The 12,493-nt window shown below is 45.3% G+C and overlaps 1 protein-coding gene across 9 annotated transcripts in view; it reads left to right on the top strand.

The window, feature by feature from the left end:
- The window catches only part of DOCK3 (dedicator of cytokinesis 3), a 140,264-nt gene that overhangs the window by 122,665 nt on the left and 5,106 nt on the right, over nucleotides 1-12,493 (top strand). For 3 of the 9 annotated variants that reach the window (XM_072347575.1, XM_072347574.1, XM_072347572.1), the window contains 8 exons: nucleotides 141-257; nucleotides 1,333-1,454; nucleotides 2,170-2,305; nucleotides 2,832-2,913; nucleotides 4,915-5,067; nucleotides 8,433-8,551; nucleotides 9,082-9,169; nucleotides 11,989-12,111. In XM_072347575.1, the coding sequence (XP_072203676.1) occupies nucleotides 141-257; nucleotides 1,333-1,454; nucleotides 2,170-2,305; nucleotides 2,832-2,913; nucleotides 4,915-5,067; nucleotides 8,433-8,551; nucleotides 9,082-9,169; nucleotides 11,989-12,111 (940 nt within the window). The remainder of the gene's footprint in view (nucleotides 1-140; nucleotides 258-1,332; nucleotides 1,455-2,169; nucleotides 2,306-2,831; nucleotides 2,914-4,914; nucleotides 5,068-8,432; nucleotides 8,552-9,081; nucleotides 9,170-11,988; nucleotides 12,112-12,493) is intronic. The other 6 variants (XM_072347573.1, XM_072347580.1, XM_072347579.1 and 3 more) reach the window with 6 other exon arrangements.

The following is a 12,493-nucleotide window of genomic DNA, read 5'->3' as shown; positions in this document are numbered from 1 at the left end:
ACTTGCTTGTCAGCAGTCCTATAGATAAACAGTGGAATATTGAGCAGAACTCCCTTATGCGCTGACAGAAGTGATGGTAAGGCTTCCATTCTCTCTCTTAGTCTTTATTTAGTTCTGTTCTGCTGTTTTCTTCTTAACAGGTGCATGTCTTAGGAGTGGGGCTGGCCGTCCATGAGAAATTTGTCCATCCAGAAATGCGTCCTCTGCATAAGAAACTGATAGACCAGTTCCAGATGATGAGATCTAGTTTGTACCATGTAAGCTGCTCTTTGATTTTCCTATTCTGAATCGTTCTGAGTTATGATTAAAGTTCCCTCTGTTGTGGTAGCGTTAACACAAGAACTGGGCAGAAATGGCACTGATCAAACCTACTGGATTGCCAAATAATCACAAGAATTCTTCATTTGATATGTATATTTACATACATATATATAAAATTATACTTTCTCTGATTTAAAACAGAGAAGGAAAGATTGATAGACAGACAGTATTAGATGTTCAGCTCTTAGAACTGTCATCATTTGGAGTAGCATGGCATGGATTAGGCCCTCCAAAAGGATTTCTGTGAAACGTATAAATAGACAGCAACAGAAATTCCTGTTGTGATGATCTGTACGTACCAGGTAGGTCTGCACTTCCCATGTAAATGATGAGAACTGCCTCCGGAGGATGGTTCAGTGTCTGTCAAATACCAGAAGTACACATAGCATCCCCTGGGACTTAGTACCTTCCACCCATTCATGCTGTGCTGTACATCAGCACAGATAAATCTGAGACTTTCCTGGATATCTTGACGCTATACTGTATGTTATCAGCACCAAACTGAAGGACTTCTTTCTGTGTAACAGAAAAGAATTGTTTGAAAGGTGTTAACACTTCAAACTGAAGTCTTCTGAAAGCTTCTAACTTGGCGGCTTTTTCCCCCATTCCTGGGAGGGGAAATTGTGCAGGGATGGCCAGAAATTACAGCATCAGGATTTTAAAATGCAGCCTTTCTCTTTCTGAGCAGATGCGATCCATTCAGGTCACAGTTGTCAGCCTAAATTCTCTGCCTTTCTTTAGAGTTCAGAACGGTGTAGATGGTTGCAGTTCAGTCAACACTGTTCCCCTGTTTTTTCTTAGGACTTCCTGAAATAGTGGTTGGGAAGTATTGCTGGAAATAGAGAATGAAATCCTGGAGCTCTTCCTGCTGTGGTAACACAGGATGGCTGTAGATGATGACAGGAAACATGGAAACAAATCAGATTTTTTTATGAGAAAACTGCTGTAATTTTCTCCTGACTGACATAACTGAACTATTTATAATGAAGGGACTCTGTGTCTCCCATGCAGGAGTTACCTGGTTTGGATAAGCTGAGTCCAGCCTGCTCCGGCAGTAGTACACCACGCAGCAACGTTCTGGTCTCACATGGACCTATGAGCCCAGAGAGCATAAAGCTGCTGCATCGACACAGGTACCATGTTGTCCTCTGCTGAAATATGTAGGATCTCTGCACGCTGCTGCATTAAGATCCAAGGGTTAGAAAAGCAGTGGGCAGTACTGGAGGAGGAAGGTGAATTTTGGCAGCAGTGTCCTTCACCTTCATTCAGGGCTAGTTATCACAGCTTGAATGTTGATTGGAGTCAAGAACTTGAGAAATCTGGTTTGCAGCGAATGGGAAATACTGCCAGATGTTACATTGCTTTACTTACACATCTCCAGCTTCAGTCTGGCTTGGGAGGTTCCAACTTCTCCTGTTATGCAAATGGCAAATAAGAGGTTCTTATCTGCCCTAACAGGGAAATTCTGTACTTTGGTTTAGAAACACAACTCAGTACGTGCCCACTTTTAAAACACCAAAGTTGTGTTATTGGAAGGTAGCTCAGACTTCAGAGAAACATCTGAAAATGTGGGTCCCTATTGAGACAGAATGTGGGTCCCTATTGAGACAGAACACCCTCCCATAAAAACTGAGGACCAAAATTGAGATTTTCGGGTCAAAACAGAGCTGTTATACCCAGCAAGAATTGCTTATTAGGAAATGCCAGATTTGACTTGTAGAGCGTTTGACTTGTAGAGGTGGCCTAAAGCAAGTACTTAACCAGGCCAAAAAAAAATCAGGCTTCACAAATTAAAAGGCAAATCCAGAAGCTAACAGCAGCTCTGTGCTGTCTCTGTTCTCATTGCAGCCCGCTGAACTTGCTCGGCTCAGTCCGACACTCATCATCCTCTTTGTCATCCCACACCTCCAGCGAAACAGGGAACCTGGTGATCCTAACAGACAGCTCGGTGGGGGAGGCTGCAGAGGAGATGTACCACATGCAGGTACAGCCCCAGCGTGCCACAAGGGAGTGATAGAAGCAGCACTGAGTGCGCTCAGAGGGCTGTGCTTCCAGATGCAATCTGTGCGTCCAAATGGGTGGTTGTTTTCTGCTGGGTTATCTGTGAAGAACTGAATAGCTGGAATCTGCTGTTGTTCGAGAAGGATGACTGATTAATTCAGCCAGGTTCACTCTGGGAAGAGATTTTCTGAGAGCTGCTGTCCAAGATGATAGCACTGCTTTCAAAGCATGAGATTGTAGTCAGTGTGTTATTTGTCTGACCTGCTTAACATGTGCAGATAATATTGTTCTTGAAATGAGTTCCGCACTCAAGTGCAGATTAACAGTGACCTACACTGGAGCTATTTCCTAGGCTGATGTTGCACTGGGTGATGTTAGACAGGTAAAAGTCAGATGCAGTGAACCACTCCATTCTCCTCTGATGGTTTCTCTGCCTCCTGCACCTTGTCGACCCTAACTGCAGGTACTGAGGCTCAGTCACCAATGTGTCTGTTTTGTCCTCACCCCAGGCCAGCCCGTCCACATCAAGCCTGAGCTCCACACACTCGGCACCATCCCAGATGATTAATTCTGCTCCTTCCAGTGCACGAGGTAAGAACGGATGGACCCGAATGGGAGTTAATGGGAACTGCGGGCATCCTTCACTCTCTCAACTTTGTCAAGTTACTGGGTGAAATTCCACCTGCACTGAAATACCGCACTTGTTTACAGCGTGGGTCTCCAAAATGGTTTTTTTTTTAACATTTTACATTTTTTTTTAAACTGATTGTTTGTTTTTTTTATTTATTCAATCATTGGGGGTTTTTTTAGCAGCGTTTGGAGTGTATCTGATGCGTGCTGGATTCAGGCAGCTGGATCTGAGAACAGAGTCTATTGTTCCGCCACAAATTGTAACAGGCAATGTAGAGGAAAATAAGGATATCCTTGGTGTACAGTGCTTAAAATAGAGGTCGTGGAGGCAAACACCGAGATCTCATTTTAGGTGTACCAGGAAATCGTGGCACAAAGAACTTGAGGCAGTTTAGCAGGAAGTTCCATATGCAGAAGCATAAATATATATATATATATATATATATATATATATATATATATATATGTACAAGGAGTGTTGAAAGATAGGAATGGAGACAAGGAAGGATTTCCCTGCTGGGAAACTCTTGAAGAAAGGAAGAACAATGACAGACTCTAATGGTACCGTTCCTGCCTTTGCTGTTGCCGTAGCTGGTCTTGCTAAAGCTAACCATCTTCTTCTCACACCTCACAGCTGAAGCAAAAATACTGCATGCAGTCTCCTGCCTTTGGTTACTTCTGTTTGAGTTTTCTTCTCTCATTTTGGATTCTTAATTGCAGGCTCATGAATTTCTTTCTGCACCTCTTTTCACAGGTATATGAAGAAAGTATCAGAGATGCAGGCAGAGGCAGAGGCTGTTATTTAAATCCTGACCCTTTTTTCTGTACAGGAGAACTGCGTGTCTCCTTATGGACAGAGTACGGAGCAGGCAGGGGAAGGTTTCTGTTGCTTGTTAACAAGTAAAACCTTCTTTCTCTCAGGCCAGCTTGGGGCTTTTTTGCTCAATCTTGCAGTAAAGTTTTAATTGACTGGCTGTTGTAATGGCACAGACACATCTATCAAAGTGATTTAATTGAAGGATCAGATGGAGTAGGAAGGTGAGAAGTGGACGTCTTCAAATAAAGGCGTATAGCTCCACTAATTGCCAAGAGCTGGAAGGAAACTAATTATAACTGAAATAACAAAATAGCAAGATGAAACTGGCATAACAGAAAGGGGAAGATGGAACTGAGCACAGAGCCATCATGCCAGAAAGCCACCCTTAAATGGATGTGCTTCAGCTGGTGTATGAGGTCTGAATCTTCTGGGGAGTGAGGGCTTTGGTGCTCACAGTATCTCCATGTACTTTTCATTCTAAAAAGCCAGCAGTCCCACTGAGGGGCTGTGCCGTTCTTCCTGAGCTTGGTGACTTCTCAGCAGCACCAGCTTCCCTCTTAACTGTGTTCTTCGTTGTTGCTTAGAAACCAAAGGGGTGAATGCCGCAGAGGGCACGGTGCTGATGGATGAGTCAACAGCACCTCCCAGAGGTGAGAGCGAGGCAGCCTTAATGAACACTAATGAGGAAATAACCTTTTAGAAAAATACTTGAATGTATATCTTAATGTTATTCTTCACCCTCACTAAAAGGTCTGGCAGCCCTAGGTAATGCATTCAGACGTTACCCACTTAGTGTGGGATTGCGTTTGGAAGTCCCGGATTCTCTGTTTCACGGTGTGCAAGGCACCTCTCCGGGTGTTACAACGCGGCTCTTTGGGATGAAGTTGTCTGTAGGCACAAAAAGCACGACAGTCTGCTGCACTGTGGTAATACAGCTTGGATGTTCTCGGTGGTGGTTTTTCCTTTTGTTTTGTTTTTGAATTGGGTGAATTTGATGCTTATGAAAATGGAGGACCAGTGTCACTGGGCAGAGCAAGGTACTTCACAGCCGTTACGTGTGCAGCTCTGCCAATGCACTTCTATTCTTTTTTTTTTCTCTTTTTCCTTTTTTTTTTTTGTATTTATTTATATTCTTTTTAATTTAGTGCTGATGAAAGGTGGTGGATTGACAACACTGGAGGCTGAAGCCCTCTATTTACCCACAGAACAGATACAGCATGGGCGGCAGCCGTGCAAGCTTCCCCACGCTGCCCCCTCCAATGTGCCTCATCTCTGTCCTGGAGGGACCACCTCTAGAGGTGAGAGGAGAGTTTGGTCTCCATGACCCATCCGATCCTTGACCTTTCTGCTGAGACTGCCAACAAAGCTACGTAGTCACAGTGCTGGAGTGCTAGAGCTGACCGCTGTTCCGACAGGGGTTATATGAAGGCCAATAATTTGTTTCATGCAGGCCGCCTAAATTTACCGAGTTAGCAACTTGTCACCTTAAGCGGAGCATGGATTTTGTTAGACGCATTTTTCATTGATTGACGTGCTGATGTAGAGGTTAAAAACCAAACCAAACTGCTGTCCCGTTATCTGGATTCCTTATCAGCTGCTTTAGTGCAGAGCTCTTTCCAGACCTCAGCTGCTAGTGCTGTTCTGAGGAGTTGGGTATATTGTAATACAGATCCGTTCCACTAGTGACCATAAAAAGCCACGGCCATTTGCATTAACAATCCAGCAGGAAATTGAATTGAGTTTCGATTCTTCACTTCCAAACAAAGCCCTTTCATTGGTGTTGGAAATCACAACAAAAGCGGATGATCTGGTTAGTCCAATGAAAATAATAAAGCCATTGATCCAGCATCTTGTTTAAAAGATTAGTAATTAATGATGATGTGGTTGTACCACTGCAGAGCAGACTAGAGCAGCAAGCCTTGTACCAGAGTTACAGTGTGTACTGCTTAGAGCAGAAGTCTTAAATAAAATTGGAAGCAGAAGATAGCCAGAACTCTCTAAGTGTGCAGTTAGAAGATTATTGCTAGCTATTTCTCAGGTTAAAGGACATGTCTTTCAGTTTTTCCCTGGCTCAACCCTTGTGTAGCCTCTTTTGTATCTAGAAAGCAGCGTGTTTTTGTATGCAGGATGAGTAAGGAATTCATTTGAGGTGACTCGTCCAAGGCACTGCTCTAACCTTACCTGAGTTAAAAGATTACGCAGAGCAGTGATTCCTAAAGGGGCACCGTAATGCAGAAACACTTGGAAAGGGCTACGAGCATGTCAGTGTTTTATTTTCAGGAGTTTCATTTCAAGTAAATCTGGGACTCCTGCATTCCAAAAGCATCTCCTGGATGATATTTGATGACTGACCTCCCAGGGCAGCCCTGCTTCCCCAGCACAGTTTGCAGGGGCAGGAATGAGTCCCCGTACCTTACTCAGCACTTTGCAGGAACCCAGATACTTGCATAAGAACTTCCCTCATAAAGTGACAGATCGGTGCAGGAGCCGACTGACTTCGTGACAGTAAAGAAATGATGAATCAGAACCAAAAGGATTGTTGAGTTTGGAGCTCAACTGTGTTCATTTTCAGCTTTGTTCCTTAAAATTAAAACCTGTAACAAAGTAGATTAACATTTTCATAATTAAAAAAGAAAAGCTGCCTGTGCCTTCTGCATAGGTTTTCCTTTCTTGTTACTGTTACACGCAGTGCAGTGAAGTACAGGCTGGATAGGATAAGCCCTGGTAAATGCTGCAGCATTTTAGGTGGCCGCTGTGGCTGTCCTGAAAGCTTCTAGGAGATGTGATGTTGTTTTCTACATATTGCCAGTCCCTGCCAGAAGCCGTAGTGATTGTGTTCTCTGCCTCCTCAAAGCAGCAGGCCTGACTAGTAACAAATCAAGGCTTCAGTTATAGCCACTCATGGCACTCAGTTTGGAGGTGTCGGTGCTTAATTTGTGTTGGGTACATGGCATCATCTGCCACAATCTTCGTGGCTCCAGTCATTTCCAAATTTAGGGTACCAAGCAGCAGGGTGAACCTACCTCCATGTTTAGCACCTGTGGGATTTTTCAGGTCATGCATGCAAGGTCTGGTGGAAGCTAGAATCCCATATTAACCAATGGCACTTTGGGATGGTTTGCATCCTGGACCAAGAAAAAAGCACAAGATAAACAAAATGGCAAAGCTTACGATGTGGGCTGTGCTGTGATGCAGTTCCGGGCACACCTGAGAGTGGTGTATCTACATTTGTCAGGCAGAATTAGGACCATCTGTGACGTGTAAAAGAGACTCAGCACAAAGCATAACGCTGTGTGTTCCAAGCTGATGTGTGAGCAAAGAATGTTGTGTAATTATGTTTCTGTTTTATGTCTGGGGAGAAAATGAGTTCGGAACTAGAATGCAGAAACTCGGTGGCTGCCCATGTCAGGGTGGGGGTGTGCATTAACCTGGGATCTGCCTCCCCGATGGAATTGTTGCTGTTGTAGGAGGTTATCCTGCATTCTGCTGGACACATTGTTCCTTCCACTGTGTGCTGAATATCAGTCCCAAAAAGTGCATGTTTGCTTTTGCTGGGGTAAAAGCTGCATTAACCAGTACCGATGCCTTTGCTCATATGTTGGAGTGCTGTTCAGATAATGTGTGTGGTTGTGGAAAGTCTGTAAGAGGGGGCATGTATTCCCCAAAAGCCAGCATGGCTCTGTAATGCGCTGTGTGCTGCCATCTGTTCAGTGCGTGTCTGTGACGCAGTGGAATTAGCAGTGCAAATTAAAGCTCACTCTCGCAGCTTCCGATCATCAGTTCCTGCCTAATACCACGTATCCCAATGGATGTGTCTGCCAGCAGTATCAGACTTCAGGAAGTCACTAATGGGAATCATTCTGCTAACAAATCCCTTGTCAGCTCTTGCGTATCAGGAGACATACTGCTGTGTGGCACTCACCTTGAAGGACACGAATCCCAAGTAATTCCACACTCCAGGAAGCCACCTCCATGCATTCTGCTATTTGCCAAATGGCAGCTATGCAGATGACTAATAGTTAAGTCTCCCAATTCAAGCACATTCCAACTGTAAGCACTGGTGAGCATTCTGGTGTCATACAGTGGCTCAGTATACCCATACTCCATAGAAACCATACCTTACCCAGAGGCATTATGAGCAAAATGCCACCCACACTTAGAGCGGATTCTGTCCACTACTGATTTTTGTGCTCTCATAACAGAGGAAGCCAAATGTGATATCACCAATTACACAACAACACCTCAGTCTCTCTCTGCCAGTACTGAGGAGTAAAGTAGCCTCCTGCTTGATCTGAATGGTGTGCCTCAGGCTTTTATCCCTTCCTGCCACATTCAGTCCCCAAATACATGATTTTTACATTCACACAGCTGCCCTTTTCCCTGCATTTATTTATATATATTTAGCTTTTTGCACCACACGGTGAGGGATGAGCACATCTTACACACCTTACACGCTGCCTCCCTAATCGTACGTGCCGTGCCAGTTCCCATCCTGTGCCACACACCCACCAACAGTGAGCTGCTTAGTGTGCTGGGCAACGTGTTCCTTGAGTCCTGTTTGATGGTCGTCTGAACACACGGCACGGGAGGACTGGCTCTCTGGGCATGCGGAGACATGGCTGTTGTTTGTCACGTGTACGTGATTGCTCTCACTTGTTTACAGGCTCTCCCTCTCTACCAGATAAGTACCGCCACACTCGGGAGCTGATGATGTTGCTGCCAACCCACCGGGACCGGCCGAGCAGCGCCATGTACCCCGCAGCTATCATGGAGAACGGACAGGTAGCAGATCTGGTGCCTCTTACTTTAGCTCAACCCTACTGATAAGGATGTGCTCATCTTTATTCTTTTGTCTGCTTTAAAGCTTCCCTTATTATCTTTGGGAAGCACAAGAGCTTAGGATCATTTTCACAGCGGTCCAAGAAGCAACATAGACCTGATACTTATCACACACCAGAGCCACCCACTTTGGTAGTCGGGTGATATAAATTGTAATGACTGTTAGAGCTGCAGTTGGTTGTCCGCTGAGCCCTGGTCCTCTGCAAGCATCATATCACTTAATTTATTCACTCTTTGGTCCTGCTGGGGAGCCTCAAAGTTGAGTCTAAGCAGTTTTATGGTGACTGCCAGAAGTAACAAAACACGCAGGAGGCTGGGACTCCTGTGCAGGGTGTCCAAACCATCTACTGCTACTGCACTGCTTGTGCACGTGGGCAGTCTGAGGTTCCCAGGAGTTTTTTTTAATTTAGAAGATGTCTTTGCCTGAAAAGCTGAACAGAAATCCACTGCTTCTGTGCTTTCTTCTCCCTCAGCCTCCAAATTTTCAGCGCGCCTTGATGCAGCAAATGATTGGACCGTGCAAACCTTGCAGCGATCCCAACCTCTCCGTGGCTGAGAAAGGTACTTCTCTTCATAGTGAGCATGCATGCTTCCTAAAACATTACTACTCTGATCCTGCAAGTAGTGAACGGGCTGCTCCATCTCCTGGCAGAGTGCATTCTCTCTTTATTTTAATTAACAGTTTAATTAACTGGGCTCCCTGCCAACCTGTAGTCACTTCAGATCGCTGACAGAAGGGTGGAGCTGCACAAAGCTCTGTTACAAAAAGCCGTCTGAGTTCAGCATGTTGTTATTGAAACAAATCAGGCAGCCCTTATCAGGCACGACTCCCAGCCAAACAAATGGGAAAACATCTGAAAGAAGACAGAAGGGTTTGTAGTGTTTCCAAAGTAATAATGAGGCGTACCACTGCTTTGCTTCGGACTGTGTAAATCCTTTGGGGTTTGTTCTTGATGTGCATTTGCTCTTCAAAGTAGTGACATTTCTTCTACTCTCTCGGAGGTAGTTTTATACTGAACTAAGTTTCTCATTAGAACTTAGGCTTAACTCACTGCTTTGAAAAAGTAAGAGCGGAGCCCGTGGAGGTAAGAGATTTCTAAGGAAGAGTCTGAAGAAAAACAGTGACTGTAAGGTCATGGAGAAATGGGAAGAATCAGGGGCTCATGTGAGGATTTCCCAACTGATCCCAGTGAGCAGCAGGACAGCGAAGTAACATTTGAATTTGTGGGCAGTATCTGTGCAAGAGCGTGTCTGCAGCACAAAGAGAAGGGAGCCCAAGACAGAATCTCCCAGAGCCCGAAGGAGTCATGAAGGACAGGTGATGTTCTTAGTGATGGTGTGACAGAAACCCCAGCTCTGCAGCCAGGTCGGCGGCTGCAGGCATTTTTGCAGCCCTGGAGCCAACATCCCTCTGTTGGTCAGGATGACGTCGGCCTTGCTTTTGTTAGCTGTCACGCTCCATGAATTTTTCCACCCCCCTCCACACCATGTCAGAAGTACTGCTCAGTAATTCCCACTGACAACAGGGTGACATCAGTTGCCCAGAGCAGAATGGTTCTAATGTGCTTCCCCACTAATTAAATGTGGCCACTGAGACAGCTGAGAAGAGAGAGATGGGCTGGTGCATCACTGGAGCTCCCTGGGTAGGTTTTTCCCTGAAGCACCTTGGATCCAGCTCTGGTTTTAACAGGCAGCAGCCATGCTCCAGAACTGTCTGACCTGAGGATGATTTCCAGCACTTAGAAGGCAGTGAATGAGAGAACAGTAAGAAAGTAGAAATGGATTACACACTGGAGTACCGTGTTCTGTTCTTCTGCTGCATCTCGGTATTAAAAAGAAACACACACAAAGCAATCATTTTACAGGCCAAGAAAACCAGGTACTGTTGAGTCCTTTTCACCTGATGCTGGAATCCTGCAGGAGAGCACTGTGTGCCTGGCATTGCTGTCCCTCTTCACTTTAACCTTTTGCAACCAATTGCAGTAATGCAAATTACAGCACTCTGATGTGTAGAGCAAGAGCAGGGCTGCTCAGAAAGCTCGTAGGAAGCCGTGTTAGTTGTGCTGAGATGTTTGTATCCCTTGGTTTGAACCTGTTCTCTGTCAAGATTCTTAGCATCTTCTTTGTACTCTATTCTTGCTTTGAGTGCTTCTCTTTAAAACCAACATTTGCTTTGATATTTGTGTGGGTTTTCGGCTGTCTTTTGAGGCTGTCATTTTCTGATCCTTTTTACCCTGGGGAGGTTTAGATCTCGGGGAGCCTGTGTTCATGAGCTAAGGAAAAACAATCATAAACCTTTCAGAGTCATTTTAGAGAAGAAACACACCCGAAAAATGGTTGCAGGCATTTTAATTAGGGATAAATTCTCTTTGTGTGTCAAACTCCGTGTTTATTTCTCCAGGCTTCCATTTTTCATGTTTCGATCTGAGTATGGCAAAAGCTGCCTTTAATCTCAGTTTCCTTTGGTAACTCACTGAAGCACTTTGTTCCTTCCCCCCCTTTTTATTCCGCCTGAGCTGATGAAACTCCCCAGTTGTTTCTAAACAGATACTGCATTTCTGTTTATAAACAGCTGCTGCTTTTCTGTCTCCTCGGGACAAACTGAGTCTTCGGGTGCATTTAATAATATCTCCTGGCACATTCTCATTGTTAGAAGCAGCTGTTTTGATGAAGACACAGAGTTACACAGGGTCCTTCTCAGTGTCTGTTCTATGAGGAAGTTTCCCAGTTCACAAAGGCTCGGTCTGATCGCTGACCTTGTAAAGCCTGGGCTGTTATCTGTAGGTATTTGGGGATCAGACGCATTGATCAGCTCTGGAGCAAATCAGATCTTTGAAGTCCTGATTTCTTCTGTACCAGATCGAGGGTGTCATTGCCCTCACGTCCTTCACGCAGTCTTTGCTTAGCCGCCGTAATACAGCAGCAGCCATCCTATGTCTCACAGCACAGGGGTTCTGCCGCACGTTTCTTCTTGCTCTGGAGTTGTTTGCTGCTATGCAGAACAGCTCACAGCTGAGATCTCCCTGCTGCTCCATCAGTCAGGTTTCATTTTTACTTACTGGCTCATAAAAAAAAGGAAAACAAAACTTCATGGAGCTCTGCTGCTCTTCGTAGTTCATAGAAGTGGGCCTGGAGGGTCAGCGAAGGGGAGATGGGCAGACTAACAAACACTGATCACCTAACTCTCGCTTCTTTAACAAAGCACCCTATAAACTAAACATGCTGTAGACTAGACGATGTCTTTGTATGCCTCCAATCCTACCACACCCCAAGTTCTTCGAATCTCACCCCTCTTTACTACTAAGGAGCACACTGGCAAGCCAGTCCTGGCCGCATGACCCCGTTACGCTACCCAAGTTAAATCTGTTTCAATCCTTCAGCTGTGCCAGCAGCGCCCAGTAGCTGGAGCCTAGACAGCGGAACCAGAGAGGCCCTGCCATTCCTGTCTGCCCACGTTGGGAGCATCTTGGCCCCACCAGTACCTCCCCGAAGCCTGCCCCATGGTAAGGAACAGCCCAGTAGATCTGCTGCATAAGCCATGCAGTCATGCCAGATGACTAGGCCAGCTGAAAGCTTTGTTTTCCACTATAGAAATCATCAGGAACAAAAAGCCAAAGGCTCTCCTGGTCTGCTAGATTGGCACCAGCCATTTTCAGTTTTGTTCAAGATCTTCCAATTCTTGCAGTCCTTACAAATAAGGACGAGGATTAGGTGTGTGGACAAGCATTAGGTGTGAGCCTGTTGGAAATCTAGCTTGTCTTTTTGCCAGCGGCTGTCTTCAGCAATAGCTTGAGGTTATATAGCTACTGAATGAACCTTCAAACCTCCATTGCTTACAAGCCTGTTGCCTTGCCATGAAATCCTTGATAACGGGGGAGGGTGGAA

Source organism: Excalfactoria chinensis, chromosome 12 (genome assembly GCF_039878825.1).
Source record: "Excalfactoria chinensis isolate bCotChi1 chromosome 12, bCotChi1.hap2, whole genome shotgun sequence".
In the NCBI taxonomy this organism is placed as follows: Eukaryota; Metazoa; Chordata; class Aves; order Galliformes; family Phasianidae; genus Excalfactoria; species Excalfactoria chinensis.
Note: the sequence above shows the minus strand (reverse complement) of the source record. Positions and strands in the feature narration are given on the sequence as shown.